This window comes from Tetrao urogallus, assembly GCF_951394365.1.
Source record: "Tetrao urogallus genome assembly, chromosome: 3".
NCBI lineage: Eukaryota > Metazoa > Chordata > Aves > Galliformes > Phasianidae > Tetrao > Tetrao urogallus.
Window position 1 is genome coordinate 49,703,442 of NC_136815.1, and position 25,137 is coordinate 49,728,578.

A 25,137-nucleotide genomic window follows, 5' to 3' on the forward strand; every position below is an offset into this window, starting at 1 on the left:
TTGTGTAGTAAAAATTCTAGTGTGCTGACAGGATATTTTGGCCCTTCAGCTTATCATAACTTTTTTCTTTGTATTAAAATCTTTGTGTCTCCTAAAAAGATAATAAATGATACTAGAAAGCACCAGACTAGATATTGCTGGCAGTGTTGTAAGTGAAAAGCAGTTTTCTGTGATGTTCCTGACATAAGTTTTTAGGACAACTTGACTTTCCTGTCAGGTTTTAAAAGTTCTTAGCTTGTATTGAAGCAGCAAAGTATAACAGCAAGTAACATAGAAAATTCAGAATTCCGTTGTGACACTTGGTGTGACACAGAGTTGAAATACCACAGAGCTTTTAGTTTCGTACGCAGGTACCTATAATGATGGATTATGTAATTAATATGCTAGACAGTGGAAATTAAAGTTTCTACTTCCAGAAAGCATTTTAAAATCATCTTTAACCTTTTAACATTCTGAAACGTTTAACATATTTTTCTTCTGATATATCTGTTGTTCCATCAGCACTTCACCAAGATGGACCACTTTTCTAAAATGTTTTAGATAGACAATATTTCAGTTTCCTGGGCTAGAAAGATAAGCTTTTGTTGACTGTTTGGCCAAAAATGATTTTATGTGTTCTGTTGGTCTTATTGCCTATAAAACAAAGTGACATGTTGAACTGCAAAGAGAGGTCAAATACCTGAAAGCTTTAAGTCTGTCAGAAACATAGGTTAGAAGTATGAGGCACTTCAGCATCTGACTTTGTGGTTTTCTGATGCCACTGTCTCCACCTGTAGCTGTGTTTCTGGTTTTGGTTTTCACTCTAGGGTGGGAGCTGTCGCTGAACAGGGTACTTGGAGTGAGATATGGTTGTTAGTCTGTTTTTTTGGAGCAGTATTTATATATATATTTATATATATCTGCTACCATTTGCTGTAACAACGTTATTTTCTGGTATGACGTTTTAATTTATATAATTATTTATAGAATTGGTTTTAGTAGTTGTTTTTGTTTTTTTTTTTTCCAGACACACGATGAACCCACTGATACAAGATACAGCTAGTAAACAGCTATAAAATGCCCAAATCTGGATCTGCAAAAACAGCTCAAATAGAAAATTCTGACAGTGATAGCACCATGGTGGAAAAACCAACTGCAAGAAAGGTAATAAAATTATATTAATGTCTGTTTAAGTTTGGTGAAATAAAGAAGATGTATTGCATCACAGCTTTTCCTGCTGTCATGAAAAATAAATACTTATCTATATTCTGATTCTGAATGCACAGAAAAAAAAAATTGAATGCAGTTTTTTACATGCCTTCACATGTAAATTTGGGAACAGAATATAAGTCTTTTGTTGCAGTTTGCAACTTAGTTCAAAAGGAAGCTGAATTTTTTTTAATGTAAGTTAATGCATGGTTTTCATATCTTATATCGTATGAAGTCTTTATACACTTGCAAGAACAAGGATTCATATCTAATTTAAATTTACAATGCTTTACTCTGTAACAAACACATGAAACCTTTTTGAAGGGTTGTGACAGTGCAGACCAAAGAGCAAACAAGTGTCTTAGGTTCCTTCATAAGACAGGAACTTGTTCCCTCTGCTAGGATGATTTGAAAGCCAAATGCTGTGGAAGGGTTAAGAGTAACACCTGTGCAAGTGAGTTTGTGTTAAAACTGTACAGTCCAGTTTTGAGTGATGGAAAATGAAAGGATATGTGAGACCTAGTAACACTAGTGAAAATAGTTTGTTCATAAATGTAAAGTATCCCATCACTTTGTGACTTCTTGAATCATGTTGCAAATAACTCAGTTACTGCTATAGTTTAGCTCTATTGTATAACAAAAGATACAGTTCACAATAAGAAACATTATTCTAAGTTGTGTTTTGCCCAGTGGAGACAATCCATTTCTCTCCAAAGCAATGTTTAAAGCTATGTTTATAAATGGAGACTGTGTCTGTATTCATACTTACTGTTATGTTGAAGTCCATGTTTCCTGTAAGACCACTTGATGAGTGCATACAAGATAGGGAGATGAAAAAATGGGACAAGATTTATACAGAGCGTTAGACTTTTTAGTCTCTTCTCAGTTTGTTTTATGGGCCCCAGTAAAGTGAGGCAAAGGCAGACGTTTCTGCTAGCTCTAATAAATTACTTAGATGAAGAGGAAGACTGTGGAGTAAAATGCAGAAAGGAAATTGGCTTTCTACTAAACAGGTGGAATAAAAATATTTATTTATTCCCTTCTTGTTTCTGTTTGGCATATGGTCAAGTTAACTGAAATACTGGGAAATTTAACACTTAGAAAAAGAAGGGAATTCTGGGGGCCTAAAACTGGGAAGAATAGAAAGGCTACTGCAGTCAAATCTAATGGATAGTATTGTCTTTTTATTTACTTTCTTGGAAGTAAGATGCATTTTGGCAAGCTCTTGGTTTTTATTAGTTAAATAATCAATCTGATAAAAATATTTTCTGGCATAGTATCTTGTCAATGAAGTATTTCTGAAAAAAACAACAACAAACAACCTTCTGACACCCTTGAAAATCTTGATGGTACAAGTAACAACTGCAATTGCTAGAAAAACAACTCCCTCTCAAATTTTGTGAGTTTAAGAGGAAAAAAAAATCTATAACAGATTAAAATTCTGTGATTCTGTGAAAATGAGTTTTCATCTTTTCACTTTCATCTAAGCAAAAATAGAGGGTTTTCTAAATTTCCTTTTTCAGTATTTCTTTGCTAAATATATGGTTTGAAAAGCTTTTGCTTATAAATGAAATGCATTTTCTTATAAAAATATATAGAAATATATGTATTCATATTTTTATAGTGCATATTGCGTTTTTTTCTTCATCAGCTTTGAATTTTGCATACAAACAGCTCTACAGTCTAAGTTAAAAATAGATCAGTTGGTCAAAATGAGTTTACTTCTCAGGCTCCTTTTCCTCTTCTGTGCTCTATATCTGACTCTCACCTCCTCTCCCTCTTGCATGTTACTGTAGTGGGTAAATGATGCCAGTGTCCTGAAGTGGCCATTGAATCTGCAGCCACTGCCAAAGGAGCTGCCTTAACAGTGACGCTTGCTCCCAGTTCAGTATTTGCTGATTGCCTTGAGACCTTCTTCTCCAGGAATCTCCTGCCTGTGATCCCCATAAGTTGTTCCATTTCTGCTACTAACAGTAGCAGCGCGCATCTGCTGGATCATTTAACCTCCATATCCCATCAACTGCGTAAAACGTAGCAAAGCTTCTGAAACACGGATACATTCTGGCAAAAGAGAACTACGCATAAGTAACAGACCTTTTAAACAAAATCGATGATTTTTCTGGGGATCAGAAAAATGGACATGGTGTCCTTTATTTGTCAGCAGGTAGTAGAGGTAGAAATATGGCAAATTTTTATTTGTTTTAGAAAGGAATAAAGTAACATTCTATTTTTAGTAGTCATATAAACCCCTTTCGTTGTCACTTTGGTTCTGATGAAAGGTTTGTAAAAAAGAAAGGTGTGTTATTAAAGACTACAGTACATGAGTTAGAAATATGCACAAGTGTGCTGAGTTCAGATTCTACGTTCTTCAGTATTTGAGATTAATTTTCGAAGACATGCTGCCTTCACTGGCTAGTTAAAGACCAGGAGGAGGTAGGAATCTGACCAAAAATACGGCTATGGAAACATAATGATGAACTAATTACATTGATACCAAAAAATAAACTGGTAAACTGCTTGCATTTTTACATTCAGTCTTATTATCCATCCTGGAACACTGTGTAGTATGAGATGAGCAAAATGTAGGCTTTGGCTTGGGATTGTATGATACAATACTACTACAAATAACACATAATATGGAAAATGTGAGATGTTAAGTAAAATTACATAAATTTGTGTTGCAGTTAACGTCCTTGTGTCCACATTTTTAGTGTAATAAATGCAGTTTGGTGGCTTTGCCTTTATTTTGAGAAAAACTGAATGTATGGCAAAGATATTAAGCAGTCACTTAACAGTCACACGTGCTGTTTAACACATGAATAGGCAATTGGCAGAAGTATTTAGCTGGCACTAGAATAATCTGAGGATTTTCACTTGTATTAGGAAACAAACAGACAAAATGTTGCTAAAATGTGATTTTTTTTTTTTTTTTTTTGATTCAGCCTTTTATGTTATTTGAAATTCAACAGGATAACACTGAAATTTGTGCTTCAACCAGAGAAAATTGTGAAGGCAAATCTATATTGTATGAAAACATAAAAGTGGCAAAGGCTGAATTTATAGTGATAATTTTAAGTGAAGTATCTTTAGAAAGTAGTGGTAATTTCTGTAGAATAGATTTTTCCTGGTATGTGAATATTTGCGACTGTTAATTTAATGATTAAAACATTGATTTTAAAAACTTCATAAAAGTGTTACAGGTTAGTTAACCTAATGAAAGGGAGCGGATGATGATCCAGGTATAAAGAATACTAAAGCAAAAGTTTTGTTTTAGTGCAGTATTTTCATAAGGAAGTATTTTGATGAATCTGAACAATTTCTTGTCTGTCCAGTATTCTTAGTGCTGTGTGACTAATGAATGACCATTTATACTGCTGTGAGGGATGTCACTGTCTAGTATTAGCATTAAAGGACCCTGAGGTCTTCAACATTCAGATGATCAGTGGTCCTTAAAACAGGAAGGAAAAAAAACCAAAAACATTCTAACTACTTTGCACGTAGCTTTGGCTTTTTTCTTTAATTTTTTTATAGAACAGTGCAATCAAGCTACTTCTGCACTTTGGCATTTAAATGTCTTTTTATTTGTTTCTGTGTCCAATTATACATGTTTGTTATTGGTGCAGAAATATCTCTGAGCTACTTCTGGAGCTTAATCTCAGTGACTGTAAATGAACAGAAAATAAGTAGTTCAATTACAGATGTTCTCCTATATGCTCATAAATGCATTGTGGGCAAAGGAGTCCTGATGTAAAATTATTTTCACATGTAACAGTTTATCTCTGAAATGAACAGTAATGTTAAATGACCCCACTCCCTGAAAAACATTATAGAATACCCTTAGTTGGACCCACAAAGACCAACTCCTGGCTCCACACAGCCCACCCATAATTCAAAGCCTGTGTTTGAGAGCATTGTCCAAATGCTCCTTGAACTCCAGCACTCAGGGCCATGCCCACAGCCCTGTGCAGCCCGTTCCATGCCCACCGCCCTGTGCTGCAGCCCCTGTCCCTCACCCCCAGCTGCCCTCCCCTCACACAGCTCCATGCCGTTCCCTCGGGCCCTGTCGCTGTCACACGCAGCAGAGCTCAGCGCTGCCCTCCGCTCCCTGTCAGGAGCTGCAGCCGCCGTCAGGCCTCCCCTCAGCTCCTCTGCTCTGTGCCGAGCAAACACAGGGACCTAAACTTACACGGTGCACTCTAGATCCTTCAGTGTTACTGTAGCCCTCCTCTGGATGCCCTTGGATGGTTTGATGTCCTTTTTATACAGTGGGGCCAAACCTGCAGCCAGTGCTGGAGGTGAGGTGGCACAGCACAGAGCACACAACCCGTTGCCCGGTGGCAGTGCTGGGCCTGGTGCAGCCCAGGCTGTGGGTGGCCCTTCTGGCAGCCAGGGCACACTGCTGGCTCAGGTCTGAGTTGCTGTCAGCCATAACCCCAGATCCCTTTCTGTGGGGCTGCCCTCCTGCCTCTTGTCCACAGGCTGTACATCTATCCGGGTTGGCCCCATCCCATGTGCAGCATTCAGCACTTCTCTTGTTCAGCTTCACGTGGTTGGTGATTGCCCACTCCTCCCATCTGTCAAGATCTCTCTACAAAGTCTCTCTGCCCTTGAGGGAGTCAACAGCTCCTCCCAGTTTAGCGTCATCCACAGACTTACTCAATATATCTTCAAGTCCCACATCCAAGTCATTGATGAAAGCGTTAAAGAGTACTGGGACTGAAATGGAGCCCTGCAGCACCCCACTAGTGATGCCCACCAGCCTGATGTAACCTCATTTACTATATTTTTTTGCATCTGACCCATTTGCCAACTGCTCACCCATTATATTATGTTTTTTTCTTGCTGTGTGCTGGCTTTTTTTTTTTTCCAGGAAGATACTGTGAGAAGCACTATTAAAAGGTTTGTTGAAATCCAAAGAATTACATCAGCTGGCTTCCCTTAGTCAACTAGGTGTGTAACCTTGTCATGAAAGGAGATTAAATTTGTTAAACAGGACTTTCCCCTTGTCAACCCACGCTGGCTGTGACTAACCTCCCTAAGTAATGGCCAAAAGATATGGTATAAATGTATTCCAGTGGTTAGTATATTAAGACAAAAGAAAAATGCTTTTAGGATTTGTTTTTCCTTTCACAGCTGATAAAATGTTTGGCTTTTATTGGCTATGAAATTAGCTTAGCTCCTGAACAGAGGAATGTACTGAAGTTTCTGTTGTTATGAGACTTAATCTTTAATACTTGTCCAGTGAAAGTTGATACTATGCTTATTATGCTGTTCTAACAACCAGTATATTGCTATGTGAATTAGCTATATTTTCAGGTCTTTTCAGAGCTTAAAAAAGTAATTGAGTAACATCCACAATAACAAAAAAGAAGCTTATATCAAATATGCTTCAGGGTACATGTATTTCTGTTTTGATTGCTTGTCTTGGGAGCTTAAATGAAAAACTGGCTAGAGTGTGTACAGCAGGCGTTCCACTCAGTGTTTGCATGAAATACTTTATAAAGGTGAGAACATAAGGAAACTTTAATTTATCTGAATTTGTACTTTAGAACTTAAATGGCTGAAAATCGGGAAGTAAATGGTAGATCTGTGGTTCAAAGCAGAAAAACATCATTCTGTAAGAAGCAAATTTCATCTCAGAGGACTCCAACAATATTTGTTCCCAAAACCATTTTAATACCATGCAGAATGTGTTTCAGTATGTAATTATCTTTGATAGATGAAAAGAAACACTTTCTTCTGAGGCTTAGAATATGTGCTAGTTTACGGATTATATGGGACTGTGTTGTCTCCTCTTGTGTATTGCCATTGATTGTAGATGTACCAGAAAATAGAGCTGGAATAGGATATTAAGAGATTGTACTGACTGCTGCTAGCCTTCTGACACTGTTTCTGTTAAACGGATTACAGATGTCTTCTTCATAACACTCTAGTCTGGTTTTGCTAACACCAAAAATTCTTCCTGTTGCTACACCTTCCAGTGAGGCATGCATTAAATGTTGAGATGTGCAGCTCTAGTTCATCCATTTGCCCCAGAGCAGAGTAAGTTGTGCTTGATTCTTGACAAACCTTGGCCAGATCTTTTCTGTAAAGCTTTAACTGGTGGAAATTTCACAGTCTCCTTGGGCAGTTTGTTCTAATACTTAATTATGGTGACTGATGTGGAGTTAGATGCTAAGTGGGAGGATAAATAACCTTTCCTTGTCCCTTGTTGCAGTCTAAAACCATTAGATGTTCTATAAGTGTAGCGAAGATGAGAATGTACAATGCCTTTCTTTTTGGGCAATAGTTTATGTAACTCAACATTATTTTGTTTTTATTCCGTATTTTATTTGGTTAGTAGTTTTCTGACCTGCCTTAGAAAATCCACAAATGTTCTAAATCACATGTAGAAAAGATACTAGCTTTGTTGTAGTTTCATTTCACAGGTCACCTGAAACTAATTAATAGATTTGTTCTGGCTGAATTTTGTACCTTGCTTGAATGCTACAGAAGAGATGTCTGTGCTGTTACAGGACCAGAAGTAGGTGAAACAGTGAATACTCACTCTTTAAGCTGAAGAGCATGTTGTAACCCATAGCACTTGCTACATCTTCTCGCCTTCCTTTACTGGAAGTTTAATCCAAGAAGCTGTTAAGAGCTAATTTTAATGTGCAGTCTTGTGATTGTATAGTAAATTACTTCTAACAGTTTGGGTAACCTTTTTTCAATTCTATTCCTTTTGTTTTGTGCTTAGACTGTTATTCAAATTAGACCACATTTCATATCTGCTAGTTGTTTTGTTATTCACTTGCTAGCTCTCTTTTCTTCTCTCTCTTGCCCAGTTGTGAGGGTTGGAAAGTCAGCCACTGGTTATTACTGTCATTCTGAGAGGCCCTTTAGTCTGTTCAGTAGGCTTTATTACTTGTACATACTCACAGTGTCTATTACCTGGGGTTACTTCTAGTTTTCTCTAATCAGAGAAGCAGCAGCCTTTTGTTTTTCAGATTGTCAAGTGAGGGGATGTTCCTTTTCCACCTTTCGAAAATTAATTTACTAGTGTATTTACTCAATCATCTGTTGACTAATAGAGCTATGGAGTAGATGATGCAGCTAGTACATGGTGAAGAGAAAATGCTGTCTCTGTGTTGTCTCTTGATTAGTAAGCAAAAACTTTGGGCTTTGCAGAGGTTTCTCCCAGGCAGTTGTCTCACTAACTTGCTTTTTTTCCTCATAGTTCAACCTCCTAGATTATGAAATATTTGAAGTTGCTGTTGTGCCCATCCTGTTTTTCTCATAAAGTATGCTTTATAAGATTGACATCCCAGTGTTCTGCATCTGAACATTCCAAATAACTTTTACTTGTTTTTTTCTGAATGTGATACCAGTTTGAATAATTTTCTCATAGGTTTTCTACGATCTTAGTAAATTTTGTTTCAGAAGTTGATACACTATGCTATTATCCTTATTGAAATGGAGAGCTTTGTACAGGGGTGTATTTGTGGATAGGGTGGAGGCAGGGGAAGGCTCTTAGAGATTTTTGTTATTGTACTACAGTTCACAGTCTGAATTGAAGTGTGAGCTCTTAAGGTGTTTTTAATGTGATTACTGTGCTATAGTCAGAGAAGCAAACTTGGGGTGGTCGTTAAAGACTGTAAGACTTAGCAAACTCTTATCCAATTTGTACTGTTCCTTTGCATTTAGTCAAGGCTCTAATAATGAACAGCAGTTCTACAGTGATGTATCTGGAAATGCATATAACACAGAAGATTCTCACTTTAAAAAGAAAGAATTGTCATTGGTTATTTTAGTAAAAATACTTTAAAATGTTTTGAAATGATCTACTATGTAATACACACTCTTGCATACACATACACTTCTACATAGCACTCTTTGCAGTCTGTATGCATTATGAGACTATTGTGGTATATGCAAAAATTACTTAGTATACTTTTTATTTGCATTAGAGCAAGGACAAGATTGCATCCTACAGCAAATCTCCAAAAGTGGATAGGAGTGATGTGGGGAAGGAGATGAAAGAAAAGTCTTCCATGAAACGTAAACTTCCTTTTACTATTAGTCCATCCAGAAATGAAGATCGCAATTCAGACACAGGTAGAACCTTTTTATTTCTTTGACTAATTATTTGTTGATAAAACACATCTTAATTTAATCAATTGTGTATTATGTTTTTACAATGATTTTTTTTTCCTATAGAAAAGGATAGTAAGTACAACTGGTGTTTCTGATTGTTCCATCTCTGTCTGATAAGTTTTTCCTTTCAAGTATTACCAAGAGCTTGTGTGCTAGTATAGTTTATCTGCATTTTCTAGTTCTTTCCTAGCCTCATTCTTTTGTTTCTATTTTATTCATAAGTCTTTCTTTTCATTGTCATCTCTGTAAGTCCATTTGCTTAAGCGAGTAACAGATGAAAATATAATGTAAGTGCCTTCATTTGAAGCCTTCTGTAGCATTTTTGGGAGAGGGAGAGTGGGAAAGAAGGGGAGATGCTCTGTCCTCTGTGTAAAAGAAGTTGCTAAGTTTATGGAACTAACTGAACTACCTATGGAGAGCAAACGTTTATTTCAGTTTAATCTCCTTCGATCAGTTCAGGATGCTTCTTCTGCACAGGCAAATTGTTTTTCCTGACTTCTGTATATTCTATTAGAATGGATTTCAGGGCTTCAAAATATGGCTCTTTTCTAGTTATAATGAAAGAATCTGGGTGTTGTAAGTCCAAGAGTACTGTTACTTCTTAGGTTAAGTGATGAGATATATGCCACAGTCCAGCAAGAATTCCTTTGCCAGCAAGACAATGACCATGCCCTCTTGTGAGGCCACCAGAAGATGTGTTCTCGTAGGTTCAGTATGGCAGTTTCTCATACGGTGCTTATTATACAATTTTAATTTTTTTTAAGAAAAGTTCTGTTAACATGCGTAGAATTAAATGCAAGGTAGAAGTAAATACTGATGTACATGCTGAAGTTTTGTCTAGGATTGATTTCATGCAGATGGTTTGGTTCTTTGTTGTTACATACATATCTCTGTTAAAGAAAATATGCTATGAAATCCAAATTAAAAATAGCTGCATTATAAAAACAATACTTCTGGATTTAGAGTTCAGTTTTTAGCGTGTTTATAGAATTCTGAAGTCTTACACTATTCATAATACCAATTGGTTCTGAAAGGACCATATTTAATTTACAAGTACACTTCCAGCATTTGATTTGTTGATTTTATTGCTTGATATTATATCATAATTCTTTTTCTTCATGGAACTAAATATATTTGGAAGTCATTTTAGCTTTTATCTCATGAATGATATTATGAAAGCAGTTCAAGCAGGGTGAGAAATACTTAATAGAATAATAGAGGGCACTTAGTTTTAACCACTGCGTAGCAAACATTGCTGCTTGTTCTCTGATTCTTTGTTGACACATTGCAAATTTCTGAATGCATTGCTGTTGAGTTAGGAAGACTTAAGACTTCGTTTGCTTAAGAAACTGCTGTAGCAAACTAATGGAATACTTTGAAAATACTTTCAAGTCTAGATTTTTTTTTTAATAATTTCATACAAGTTAGGACCAAATCTTGCTGTCTAATGCAGTCATGCAGTGCCAGTTCAGATGCCTCTGGTGGCTGTCTGCCAAGAGCTGACATCTAGCACGAGCCATGCGAGATCTGTGGCCTTCTGAAAGGGCCAATGAGACAACTACTGAATGGCACTATATGCCTATCTTCAGTCAACAGCAATCTAGTCTTAGTTTCTTTTATTGTGCAGGCTGTGTCTATTATGTACGTTGCTATTATTTGTTTGAGCAGATCTATGTTGAATGTACTGTCCTTGTTTGAATCCTAAGTTGATATCTCTCTTGCTACATCCCTGTTCTGCGATCAAAAGCTGCCACAAAAAGCTAATGCTATGGAGCTAGATAGGTATGATGAATAGATACCAAATTTAATTGCAGTGTAGGTTTAGCCCTTATTGAAGCTAATCTCCAATAATCTTACAAAACATTCTACATGCCAGCTTTGTGTAAAACTGGTTAGATTGACGATAGAAGAAGAAACATTTTTCATACCTTCTTTAATAAATTCTTTGATCAGAAGTTGTCCAATAAAAAGTCATCATTTGATGGAAATACCATCACTCACAATACTTAAATGTCATTTTTTAATTTTCAGTAATGTAATTGGTCAGATTGTTTTTAAATAACTCATGTTTGCATCAGAGTGAGAACAACAAGCAAGTGCTGTTGTTCAAAGAAGTTTATTTGCTCACTCCATTTTACTAACCTGAAGAGAAAAAAAATGTGTTTCTCTGTGTAATAAATGTAACTGCAGATTGGAAAAAATCTTTCCATTATGAAGATAAGCGCAAGTGTTTCTTTTTTTTTTTAATTTTTGTAATCTTGTTACACAGTTGACCAGCAAGAGTTACAATTAGACACTAATTTGTCTGTCTTTCCTTGGAAATTGTCTTCCACATTTTCTGTTTACAGTAGGAAGTCAATTTTGTTTTCTGACTACTTCAATTTTTTTCTCTAAGGTAATCCAGACACAATGCAGTCATGTCTTGGACCTTTAAATGGCAACTAGAAAAAACTGTTGTATGTATGTTTCATGTAGCTCTCTTATAACTTCTGCTATTTACCAGTTTGCTTTCCTAAAATGTTTAGAAATTAGTTGACCCAGAATTTGTGAGTTATTTAAATCCAGAAAAATAGGTATATTAGTTATATTGGGATATAATCTGTCATGCTTAAATTGTCCTAAAATTAAAAGCACCTAAAGCCCTGTTCCACGTAAATATATTATTTTTAAACTTTATTTTGTAAGCATTGGATTGAAAGGTTACTTTCCTACAAGGAGTGTTATCCATGTAGATTTGGCTGCATTTTATGAAGGCTATTTAATTAATTTAATTAAGCACGAATCCGTTTGAAGAATTTTGATTTTTTTTAATAACAAGTAAGAAATTCCCTGGTGTTCTAACCACTGACAAACACCAAAAAGTGGCAAGAAAGCAAATATGAAGGAAGATACTTAAGTTATAGATAGGGGATATAAGGATGTATATTGGGGTATAAGGTTTGAAAACAGAAAGTAATCAAAATCTAAATAATGATAATAATAACAGTAACCTTCTGATGTTGGGGTTTTTTTTTGTTTGTTTTTTGTTTTTTTTTGTTTTTTTTTAAAGGCTTCAGCAGTTTTACAGTGAAATTCTCTATAAACTGATAATATCTGCCTGTTAAAGAGGTTATTATTGTTAAAATCATACAGACATCAAGAAGACAGCTGTGAAATGTTCTCTGCTACAAGATAAAGAGTATCTAAATGGTCAGGGCTCCAGATAAAGTTGGAATTTTCCTGCTGATTGAAGCATAGCGTTCTGTGAGATGATGGTCTTGGAGCAGTGAAAACAAATCTTAAATATATTTTGCAGTAAGTTCAATGGAAGTTCCTGATCATTGCAGAGAATATCTTCTTACAGGATGGACTGTGGCAAATGAATTATCAGGTGCACCTGCTGTGGTCTTGACACGCTTTTATTTTTGCTTTGTTATTGATTGTATTCATTTTGTGTGTTGAGCTTTGCAGGCTTTCTGAAAACACCTATGAGTTCTAATATAAATTTCAATAATTGTGTCCCTTGGCCGGTAAGGTCCCATAACTTGGTGAGAACAACTGCATTTTTATTTGGTAGTTGTAATTGGTAACATCTAGAAATGTTTTGCAAAAGCCTAATCCATCAGTGAGTTGGATTATTGAGTAGGACCTTGAGGTTGTTTGGCAAAGCTTAATATGATATGTGAGTAAATTGCACTTGTAATATTTCTAGAAAATTGATTAAAAAAGAAAGGAAAACAGATAAAGACCTGTATAATACACATATTAAAAAACAAAACAAAAAATCAAAATATTTATTTCACTATTTTTTTTGATGTGTTATTCCAAGCTGAATGTAGCTCCAAAATTGTAAGAAATTAATTCAGAAAGAAAATGAATGCATTTTTCTGGAAGAGAATCATGAGCACTAAATAGCATAAGCTATGAAACAGCTAATCATTCCAGACAAACAGAAATGCATTCTTTTGATGGAGGTCCTACATCAGTTGATGAAGGATACAGATCATGTTATCCTTAGAGAGGCAATGGCGTAATCACAGTGAAAAGCTGAAACTTTTTCGTTTCATTGTAGTTTTTCCTTTAAGTTCTCCTATATGGAGATTTTCTACAAATAGGGTAGCAGCGTCAAATGTATTTTTAGATGTTCAGAAATGTGAAATGCACACAGGTTATAAAAATCTCAACATTCACGTATGTAAAAGGGATCTCATTGTCTCCATGCGTCCTTTTAACCATGATGGATATATTTTTAGGGGTTTTTTAATACGTACATAGGTCTGTAGCTTTCCATTCTTAAAATGATCTTGGTCATAGTTGTTTATATTTGGTTACTTTGGAATTTAGGATGTGCACTCCCTACCTGCCTTCCTGTGCCTGAAGAGCATTGCATTACTGCAGCCTTTCTATGTAATCAAGCTTAGAAGATGAGATTTAGAGAGAGAGCAAGGAAGGCGGAAAATGAGTTAAAGGGAAATAAATGAAACAAAGAGAAGCACAGAGAGGGCTGAAGACGGAAGTGCAGAAAAGCAGATGATAACAAGGATCGGTTCAGGACTTAATGAAATATGGAATGTCTCATACTTAGGGACCTCAATGGGACTTAAGCTTCTTATATGCTGTGTCTATTAATTTTTCCTTCTCTGCAGAAAGTTAGCAAAGTCTACTTCAGGAGAGTCTGGCAAGGCTTTCATTCTTCGCGGATGGCAGACTTTCAATAAAGCTTTTGTCACACAGGTATTTTGAAGTTGAGATTTAGGACAGGAAGCTGAAAGACCAGTATAGATTACAGGGATAGCAATGAAATAAGGTTGCCGCTGGCGTCCTCCCCCAGCCTTGATACGCCTAAAATACTAACGTTAATGAAAATTGGATGAACAGTACCTAGCAAATGGTAATCAGTTACAGCAAGAATAAATGCAAGGTGTTTTGCTAAGAACTAAAAAGATCAGTGTGGCAATTGCACTTATTTAACTAATAATTAACAAGCTACAACCACATTTTAGTACTTAAGTACTGTCAAGCACCTCAGCCAGTCACAGAAAAGGAAGTGGACAACAGCAGTTCTTCTTCCTTATTAAATTCTGCCTATTTCTTTGTGAGTCGTAGTCAAGCCTGGAGGGTGCTATGGTGTTACATATCACTGTAGGGTGTGGAGTCATGTCTGACTTTTTACAGGCCCACTGGGAAGCGGGGAGATGGAAAATCTACCAAAAGTAGAGGTTATGGCGGAATGAACATGATCTATGGAAAAGCTAATCATGAACCTGGTGTTTAGAGAAAGCAACCAAGGGAATTATTTACTCAGAATTTTGAGATGTTGTTTCTGTTAATTTGAGTCTATTTTAGAATAATCTCCAGGGTTTTTCTTCTTGTCAGTATCAGTTAGACTTTTTAAAAAAAAACTCTTTCAAAAGTTTTAATTCCAAATCACCAAGCATCCAAAACACCAAGTCTGCTTTTCAAGCAATAATCTTAGTGGCTCTGAAGAAAAAGTTAGATATTATAGATCTAACATGTAAGTAATGTAAGCTACTTGGAAAATAGAAACAAGAATTTTTCAAGATAGCAAAAGAGCAATTGCCTGGAAAGCTGAGATGATAACTGGAAGAAATCAATGGTCTTGATTTAAATAAATGCAAGCTAATGTCTATATCCAGAAAACACAGACAAAAAATACTTACCAGACAGGGAGATGTGTGGAATAGTTGTACAAAAAATATGATGGATTGAGATGTATTGTGCTTGTCTTATATTAAGATCATGAGATGTTGTTCCACTTAAAAGCTGTCTAGTCACTACTCACAAATCAGCTGTTTTGCTGTACTTCAAGCTAAATGCTTCTGATTGGTATAGGAGAAACTGATATGGAAGAATGAAGGAAGAATATTTGAAAAGGATGGAAGACAGACCAAAGTTTCTAATTTGCACAAAGTTCTAGTTTTTAAATTTGTTAGGGTATTAAAAAGTTATCCGATTTCAGAGCACGCTTAACTGATCTGGAGATCAGTGAGAATTCATAGGTACTGAACAGCTTTAGAAATTATCTGTTTATTCAAACGTGTGATTTTAGCTCCTGGCTGAAAGCTTAGGCATGGAGTACTGTTAAAGAGCTTTAGTAAGTATTGATAAAATGAAAGAAGTTATGTATATAAAATATGTGAAATTGCTGTATGTTTTTGAAGGATATATATTTTAGAGAAGAAATTGCTCTGGCTTCAACTAGCAGAATAAGCTTAAGAAAAACAATGATTTATCCATTATCTAACAGATCTAAGTATGAAGTTTTACTCACTTTTTAACATGGTGTCTTAAGAGAGGAAAACTAAAGGAGAGTGTCAAATCTGTATTTGAGGCTGAAAGTAAAAAAGCTGATCTTAAATATTTTGTTAAGTATCTCACTTGATACTCTGAAAATTAGAATTGTGACTTAGTCTTACTGCTGTGAAACAGGTTTTTCATCTTTTATAATTTTTTTATTCATTCCTTCTTTTTCCTTGTTAGCTTTTTATCTTGGTATGATTGAAACAGTTAACCAAATGTAATGCAAATGCAGCAGTTCAGAGGTGCAGTTTCTGCTTTTTACCAGCTGTCATCAGTCTCCAGTTCGCATACGTTGAAAGGATGGTTTTATTTCTAGAAAAATGTCATAGTATAACAGCAGTTTGAGTCTCTTAACATTAATATTTCCAGAGAAGGAAGGTCCGGAGAAAAAGAAAGTGAAGAAGGATGCTGGAAATAAGAAATCAACGCCAGTTAGCATTCTTTTTGGTTATCCTCTGTCAGAGCGCAAACAGATGGCACTTCTTATGCAGATGACAGCAAGAGACAACAGTCCAGGTGATCCTACAAAGCTAACACTTCTTCTTTCTCCTTGTCTAATTCTGTCTCCATTAGAATACTATGAACCCAGCAGTTTTTCTACAATCCTTGATTTTGATTGGAAGACTTTTGAATTATTACTAATTCTGGTAGAACTCTACTGTCGAAGAGAAACTTGCTAAAAAAGTCTTGACCTTCTGTATTTGTTGTGTGTAAATGTTTGCATTATGATAGCTGAAGAAGCTGAAAATGAGTTTTCTTCCTTTGATTATTTACCCGGATATAGTACCATACATTTATTTAAGGTGAAATAATATCTATTTTTATTTTCATTTGGAAGGAAGCTGAATAATCTCTTTAGAATTTAATGGGGGAAGGAGATGCATTGTTTTTTGACTTGGAATTTCAAACTGTCCATGGCTCAGTTGTAAATAAAAAAATCTTTATGCATGATGATGTTTTACAGGTGCTTTTACAAAGTCTGCATTTGAAAGTGAGAGGCTGCATTATTTATTTAGTTGGTTAGTTACTAATTTTCTATTTTTTTTTTTTTTTTAAGAAAGAGCCAGATAGCTGTGTCCCACTGTATTTAAAACTGTTTATATGTAGAGAAGGGGAAGACAGTTTCATGGCAAAAGGAGGTGTCTTTATACGGCTCCTCTGGACTACTGTATGGGACAAAGGCATATTCTTTATTCTCTCATGCTGGAAAAGTCTATTCGTATATGAAATACTGGTGGTGCTTTGTCTTGTTTTAGAAAGAAATTATATCAGAGTATGTGAACTTTTGTAGTTTGGATAGGATTCATCTGTTCTTGAAACCTATATTTTAAATGGTAAAACTTTGCAAGGCATTTTTTTTACATTGCAAGTAGTCATTGTGATGATACATCTGAAGTGTCAATCACATCCCTTATTATTCACTAGTAATTATAATCTTCGAATACAAGCATTAAAATGAAGCAAAAACACTGCTGAGTAAGTATAAATGACCATTTAAAAACTTACTTTGTAGATTCCAACTTGAATCATCCTCTGCAAACAACACCAGCACAAAAGAAAACTCCAAGCTCCTCTTCAAGACAGAAAGACAAAGTTAACAAGAGAAATGAACGAGGGGAAACTCCTTTACATATGGCAGCAATTAGAGGGGATGTTAAACAAGTTAAGGAGCTTATCAGTTTAGGTGCAAATGTGAATGTAAAAGATTTTGCAGGTAAGTTGATATATGTTTGCCTAACTGTACAAATTCAAAATTAATGCTGAAGTTCTTAACACAGGTTTAAGTTGACATGCTGTATGCAAATAAAAAAAAAAGTTTAAATTTATTTTTTTCTGATAGTAATGGTAATACTTGGTTGCTAGTACATGGTTCCTTACTAATATGGTGTTAATATGTGGAGATTTCAGTTGTGGATAGGACCTTTCCATATAAAAATGTGTGCATGCTTGCTGAATTTTGAAGAATTATACTAGGCAAAGTCTGTGACTGATAATGGGATTATAGAACATGTGAAGACAAGCAAAGACTAACAAAGGGTAGCATGTAATGTACATTGTCTTACTGGAACAGCTAATATGCACCAAAGCGGAACCAATGTGGGGTACGTTACAGTTGTCATCGAGGCTTAACACTAGTTTTGGTACGTAAGTATCTGATTTCATCACTGATTGATAAATGTTAGGATAAGTTGTAACCTGTAACGTATTTTTTTAGTGCCCTTTATTTGATATTTTACTTTTTTTTGGTATTCTTTTAGTAACCTTTTGATACAGAAATGTCGGTACTGCCTGTCTTTTTGTAAGACCTCCTAAATGATGTTTTAGAACCTAATGGCGAGTTTTTGCGTATTTTCCTTTTCACGGTCTCCTGGTAATTACATCTCTAAAACAAAACAAAAACAAACAAAACAGACCAAAAAAAAACCAACCAACAAACAACAGCAGAGTAAATGTGAGACCCCCTGAGTAATATCTTCGCAGAAGATACAATCTGTAGTTAGAGTTCAGTAATTGCCAGTTGTTGATTGGCCAGATACCAAATGAAATGCATTTACATACTGAGATAAGTACTTGCTGTTTTACCTTGGCCACTATGAAAAGATGTAAGAAGCCGTGTATTGGATAGAGATGTATAGCTTTGAAGGGGGTTGCGGTAATTAGGAGGGGTTGAAACAGTGAAGGGAATGAAAGAATAAACCAGGGGATGTGGGATTGGGTGAGATGAGAGGGTTATTGTGGGGTTGGGATCTAAGAGGCTTCTGTAAAAGGTAGGTTTCAGTAGTTGCTTTTCTCTCGCATGCAAAGACAACTGCTAAAAAAATTAGAAACATGAATGGTAAGTGCACGTTATACAAGCAGCATCATGAACTGCCCCAGTTGTCTGCTTCTCATCTCTAGCCATTAAGTGTTGGGTTTTTTTTTTACATTCACAGTAGGAATAAGTGGATTATGGAAAGGCAGGGGAATAAGAAAAAGAGTAACATCATTGGTGGTTTGGTTTTTTTTTTTCTTCCAAAAAGGCTGTGCTCCCGATATGGAGGATAAAACTTGAAGGAAATGTGATAAAGTTCATGGCATCCCAAGGGAATAAAGAAAATACTGAGAGTGCTTGCTGGTATTGTTAACTGGCAGAGCTAGCAGAATAACCAGTTTAGAGTTTTTATAGTCATTGCATAATGGAAGCAAAAATACAATGGAAGTCTGAATTAGAATTTTGACTAAATCTGTGGAGCAGCCTGCTACAGATGCTCAGATTGTAAGCCTGAATGGTTCTAAGGAGAGTTATATTCTCTATGGGAATAATGAGATGAGGTAAAGTTGCAGGTCTCAGTAAAGTTGAGAATGATGTGATATGATTAGCTAACATCAAGAGAAAATATTATTGAGATGGATTGAACTTTTTATTGTAGGTAAGAAACAGATCAGTGATTTCTTGGGGTGACTGAATTTGTATTTGAAGATGAGGCTGCCCAGGGCTGCTTTATAGAGGAAGAAGAGAAAGGAAGCAGAAGCAGAATCCAGTGGAATCTTTGGAGAAGCTGTGAGAGGAGATGAGGATATTCAGAAGAAGGCAGAACCATAGAATCACAAGGGGAATAGAAACAGTTCAAAAAGGAGATGTTATGGATTAACTTTGACCAGCTGCCTGATGCCCAGCCAGCCACTCTCTCACTACCCCTTTTTGAAGAACGATAGAGAAAGATAAGGAAAAAACATCTTGAATCAAGAAGATCCAAGAAGATAGGGAAAAAGATTAATAGGAAAAGCAAAAGCTGGATGTGCAAGCAAAGGAAAAAGGAATTCTTTCACTATTTTGTGATGTCCTACAAGGTCCTGAGAACCTGGACCTCAACTTATTTGCTTTGGATGATAACTGCTATACCCACAAATATCCCTAATTTCTTACTCCTTTTGTTGAGGTTTTTATTGCTGACCATTACTTCATAAATGTGGAATGCCTCTTTGGTCCAGTTGGGTCAGCTGTCCTGACTGTGTCCCCTCCCAGCTTCTTACCCACTCCCAGTTTGTTTATGTGGGGGAGAAGGGCAAAGAGAGAGAGAAAGCCTTGATACTGCAAGCACCTGTCAGCAGTAGTCAAACCACTGGTGTGTGCAAAGCATAGCACCATATGGGCTGCTATAAGTTAACTTCATAACTTCATTCCAGGCAGATCCAGCACAGACATATAACTAATTTTAGATGTAGGAGAAAAGATGAGAACGCTTGAGAGCTTGTTCTGGAAATCAATTAGGAGCAAGTCATTGGGAATTTTGTTCAGAGCACTGGAATAGATGTGAATAGATAATATAATAGATCAAGGAATCATAGAAATAGATCAAGTGGAATCATCTCTATTTGGTAATCCAAAGTGAGAAGAAGAGGTGGCTGAGCTTGAAATTCCTGTGTAAAGGAAGAAGTCAAGAAGAAGAGGAAGATTTGAGGAGTATGTCATGAGTGGGGAAAAGTAAGAATTCGGGGTGTAGTAAAGCTCAGAGAATGAAGAGTTTTTTAGCTAAGAAGTTGGCGGAACGAAAGGAGGAGAAAATGAATTAGTAATGGAGGAAGTACCCTGCTCATGCAGTATTTGCCAGAATAATATTGCTGTGTGAGAACTGGAGTAAAGGAAACAGATGTTGAGAGAAAGCCAGGACTAGGGTTGGCGTGCTAGATATTTTGATAGGATAGAAAGGCAAAGCAATAAAAAACTGAGAAGTATGAACTGTGGAGAGAATTAAGTATGTCACTGTTAGGAGGAAGAAGACAGGGATCGAAAGATTGAGAGCAAAATAATGTTTTTGGTGTGGATGAGTGGAAAAAAGACAAATGTCAAGAAAATGGAAAGAAATGGTTGTAGCCAGGCAGTGCTAGAAGTGAATGAACCAAGTGATGATGGAAAAAATAATAGTTTTTGAAGATCAGGAAGATGTGTTTTACTGCAGAAGAAGTTAGAAGCCTTGGTTTTTTTTGGTGGTGATGGTTGATTTTTTTGTTGTTTTGTTGGTTGTTGGTTTGATTTTTTTTTTTTTGTTTATTTTTTAAATAAGTATAAGTTATATAAAATAAGTAATATAAAATAAAAATAAGTAATATAAAATAAAAAATCTATTAAAAAATATTTTTAAATAAGTATCAGAAGTTGAGTGAGAGATGGAGATAAGAAATTTCCTTAAAGAAGGACTAGATAAATCATGAGTTTCTGAACAGAGGTATGAGACCATGACTTACAAAATGTAGAGTTGAAGTGAGGAAACTCTTCCAGACTTGCACTGGCTGTGTTATAAAGTGGAAGTTGAGTCCCCTTTCAGAATCAGACTTGGGAAAGTTATTGAAGAACAACCTGGAAGTTTAGGGTATCTATGAAATGGGAGGAATTAAGTGGAGGAGAGGAGATTGAAGTATGGAGTGTAGAAAAAAACAGATTTATCATCTTCGCTTGAGGCTCTACTGCAGAAAATGGGAAGCAACTAAATTTAAGATTATTGATGTGGAAATAAAAATCTATAGCTCATTGTGAGGGGTAAGACTGGTAAAGCATGTGCTCACTGGATGGATGGTGTTACCCTTTCCCACACTACTCTATGAGTATATTTTGAAGTGTTTCAAGGACATAGAGCTCTACAGTACAGGAGAAAGCAAAACCAAACTAATTCCTAAATTTCAAACTTATATTTACCACTCTTTATTGTAGGTTGGACCCCACTGCATGAAGCTTGTAATGTTGGTTACTATGATGTTGCTAAAGTCCTGATTGCAGCAGGAGCTGACGTGAACACGCAGGGTTTGGATGATGATACACCACTTCATGATTCTGCTAGTAGTGGGCATAGAAATGTGAGTGTGCTGTGAGAGTAAGGGAAGCAAATAAGTGGCTTGAAATGCTGAATCATTAGAACAAATCCTTACTATTCTGACTAGTCTCATGGGGTTTTGTAATACTGTTTCTGCTGTCTTGGGGACATCTCAAAGCTTTTTTGGTTTGCTTTTCCATCCTGCTTTCATCATAACTCTACTGTGAGGTATTTTCTACCAGTATCTGCTTTCTTAAATGCTTTAAATTTCACTTTTACTTTTTAAATAGATATCTTAATGATCTTTAAGAGATTTATATCATGTAGAATTCTCAATAACGAAAATATGTTTCCAAACCATATACTGCAAGTTTAAAGAAATGCTTTTTATTTCAGTTCGTACAAGACTGTAAGACATGCTTTTATTTATAATCATCTATCCTTCTATATATCTGGTAATAGTATGTGATATTTTGCATAATATTATTTTAATCTGTATAATATTTGTGAATTATAAACAATTCTATATTTTATGCATTATAATAATACTATGTATTTATTATGTTGTTTGTTATATGCATAGTTTTACTATATATATTTTATATATAACTAAAAATTAACAGTTATTTTTATGTTTGTGGACTTTGAAACAGAACGATGTTATGTATATCCTTACTATTTTTTTCAGTACTCACACGTGGTGAGTTAGAGGAGAAGATAAAGGGAGTATCATAGGCATTCTACATGCTTCCGAATTTGTTCTCTGTAAACTAGGTGCAACAATGAGTCTTCTCTCTTTTTATGTCTCCTTCATTTAATTACTGTGCGTGATTTGCTTTATAAAATTGAAAGTATAAACTATGTATAGATAAAATGTACCTTTCAAACAAGCTGTCCAGTTTGGAAAGGTTTTGTGGAAATGTTAGAGAAGAGAAATACAAGAATAAGATTTGTGAAAGTTTTATTAATGATTTAGTAATCGTATCTCATGGATATCAAAACAAAAGTGGGCCTTTAGATAGAGCTTGCTTGAGATAGTACAGCATGGTCTGGCCTTGGAATCTCTGATCGTCTCAGTGACGTTACGTGTCAAAAAAATGCTGATGTCTCTTGCAACCATATTACTGACTGCTAAATTTTCACATTTTTATCATGTAGACAAAAAAAAAACAATAAAAGAAAACAATAAAAAGTAACTGATATTGGATATGTGATGAAGATGCAGCAGCCTTAGTATCACTGCAACTTTAATAATTCTGCTCTTAATGACAGACACTGATAATGTCACTCTATGATATTCAGTTGGGGACAAGGGATAATTTATTCCTCCAATGACACATAGATTCTAACAGAACTTTTCTGAAATGCCGTGGAAACTTGTAATATTGCTACTTGAAAAACTTGTCCTGTTAGATTTAAGTGGTACACATTTTGTAGCGATGAGGTGGGTTAAGTTCAGATGAATAGAGAGCTTGGTAGGTGAGAAACCAGGTGATTTCTGTGAAGTGATGCCAGAACAGTGAGAATAAAAAGGGTCATGTTGTTTCTTTCTGATGTTACTGTATCCATATAATTACGGACAACTTTCTTCTCCATTTGCTCTTCTAACAAGCTGATTATGGATATTTGGTCTTTGCGTTTTAGTTGTTGAAGTCTTCATTTATGATACCAACTTCACAGAGAGAAGTTTGGAGTTCAGTTTCACATTATTCACCTTTTGTGACCAGTGGAGCCATTTTTATGCTGGTTAATTGATGCTTTTGGAAAACCTAAAGGTTCCTTTATTTAATGCTGCAGATTGTGAAGTTGTTGCTTCGACATGGTGGAAATCCATTTCAGGCCAATAAGCACGGAGAGAGGCCAGTTGATGTAGCTGAAACTGAAGAGCTGGAAATGCTATTGAAAAGGGAGGTACCTATCTCTGATGATGAGGACAGTTGCTCAGGTAACAGTACCCATTTCACTGCATACTTCTTTCAGTGCATCAATTAATCTGAAATTTGATGGTTTTAATCTTTTGCATAGTGTTACCCAGGAAGACTTGCTGCAGATAGCAAGTGCAATTTTTAAGATTGTTTTCTAATTTTAGAAATAATTTTCAGATCTTTCTACTGAATTGAATTATCCATAATGTATTTGTGTTTTTTTTTCTCTCCATTAATCCCTTTCCACCCTCTAAATCAACTCTATCTCAGTATGATTTTGTTGGAGAAAAATATGAGATAATACAGTATTTATATTATCAGTTTTATTTATTGTATTAATTTTACTTATTTATTTTATTTGGAGTACAGAGATGTTTTCAAGAGGTCTTATTGGGAAGAATATTCCCATAGTCACTTTGTATCCTCAGTAGAGGAACTGGGAGCAAGAATTTCACGTGGGGGTGACTTCATAATGCTTGCTCAGTAAACAAGTTCTTGCTCATGGAGAAATCACTGACTTGTAAAGGTGACCAGATTGTATCTTGTTTAAGTGCAGGCAGGGATTCTTGACCCCTATTTTATTTCTGCCATGTCAGGGAAAGGTATCCCCTCTTGGGGTATGGAAAGAACTGTTGTCTCCTTGGAAACAGAAGACTCTTGACCATGAGTAACTTGCTCGAGTGCTATGCACAAACTTTTCTTTATCACAGAGGAAGGAATTCATATTTTTTCAAGTAAAGTTGAGTGAGGAGGTACTCATGCCACATGATTGTTAGAGTCATTTTAGTTTTCCCTGACAAACTTCATTTTCTTTAAAAGCAAGCTTTTTATTCAATGTTTTTCTATACTTGAAGCACAGTAGTCGTGTTGACCTATGTAGTTGTGACTTTTTTGCATATTGAAAGAGTAGCTTGAAAAAAAAATAGCTTGAAAAGCAAAGCATAGTCATCCTGTTTTAAGGGATAGTCATGGCATTTTGTCACAGGATTTACTAAAGCTTGCCCTAACTATTGATCTTAAGAAGAATATTTTTCCACATGTGTAATAGAAACTTGCTACTACTTAGTAATTGTTTCATCAATGGTTGTCTGTTCAGGGTGTTTCTTAGTTGGGATATAGTTTCCAGGAGGAACAGAACTTTCTCTGCAGCTTCCTAAGAAACCAGGAATAAAAAAAACTGATAGCACAAACAAGTAACACGTTCTGAATGCTACAGATAATACGGAAGATAATAGGATCTTCTTAGTTCTGTTTTATTGATATTGTGGTTTCTCTTCCTTTAAGAAAAACAACAAAATGATAAATTCAGCTGGAGAGGCTTGAGTTGGAAGAACCTTATTTGGAGGGAACAATATATCCAGAAATATTTCTGAAAGATTTTTTAGTACTAATTTTGTCATGATCAAGTGGTGATAGCACTGCATATGTTGTGTAAAATCTAACTTCGCAAACAGTTGAGAGATTTCCATTGTTCAGTTGTACAATTACTGAATAACTGAATTCAAGTTCAGCTTGAATTGCAAGTTCAGCTTGCAATTTTGAACTTGCAAATCAGGACAGTCAGTACAGCATACTTGTTTCATGCCGTGCACTTACATACTAGAGACCAGTTGCAGTGAATGAAAGCCTAGCAGACTTCTGACTGTCTACATCAGGTGCTTAAAAATTCATAGGGGAATTTCTTTACAATAGGAGCTCTTTGTCTTTAAGAATTAAAGTTCACCTACTGTTGAAACAAGGTACTTTGACAGTTCATGTGAAGGAGAATATGATTTAGTTGTTGGAAAGTGTAAAAGTTGATG

At 35.6% G+C, this 25,137-nt stretch overlaps 1 protein-coding gene across 1 annotated transcript in view; it reads left to right on the forward strand.

Annotated features, from left to right (window-relative positions):
• Nucleotides 1-1,056: 1,056 nt before the first annotated feature.
• ANKRD12 (ankyrin repeat domain 12) overlaps nucleotides 1,057-25,137 on the forward strand; it is a gene marked incomplete at both ends in the record, with an annotated part of 39,706 nt that continues 15,625 nt past the window's right edge. Inside the window, 6 exons of the mRNA XM_079533093.1 lie at nucleotides 1,057-1,143; nucleotides 9,135-9,282; nucleotides 15,991-16,137; nucleotides 17,135-17,335; nucleotides 21,311-21,453; nucleotides 23,208-23,355. Of these exons, the coding sequence (XP_079389219.1) occupies nucleotides 1,057-1,143; nucleotides 9,135-9,282; nucleotides 15,991-16,137; nucleotides 17,135-17,335; nucleotides 21,311-21,453; nucleotides 23,208-23,355 (874 nt within the window). The remainder of the gene's footprint in view (nucleotides 1,144-9,134; nucleotides 9,283-15,990; nucleotides 16,138-17,134; nucleotides 17,336-21,310; nucleotides 21,454-23,207; nucleotides 23,356-25,137) is intronic.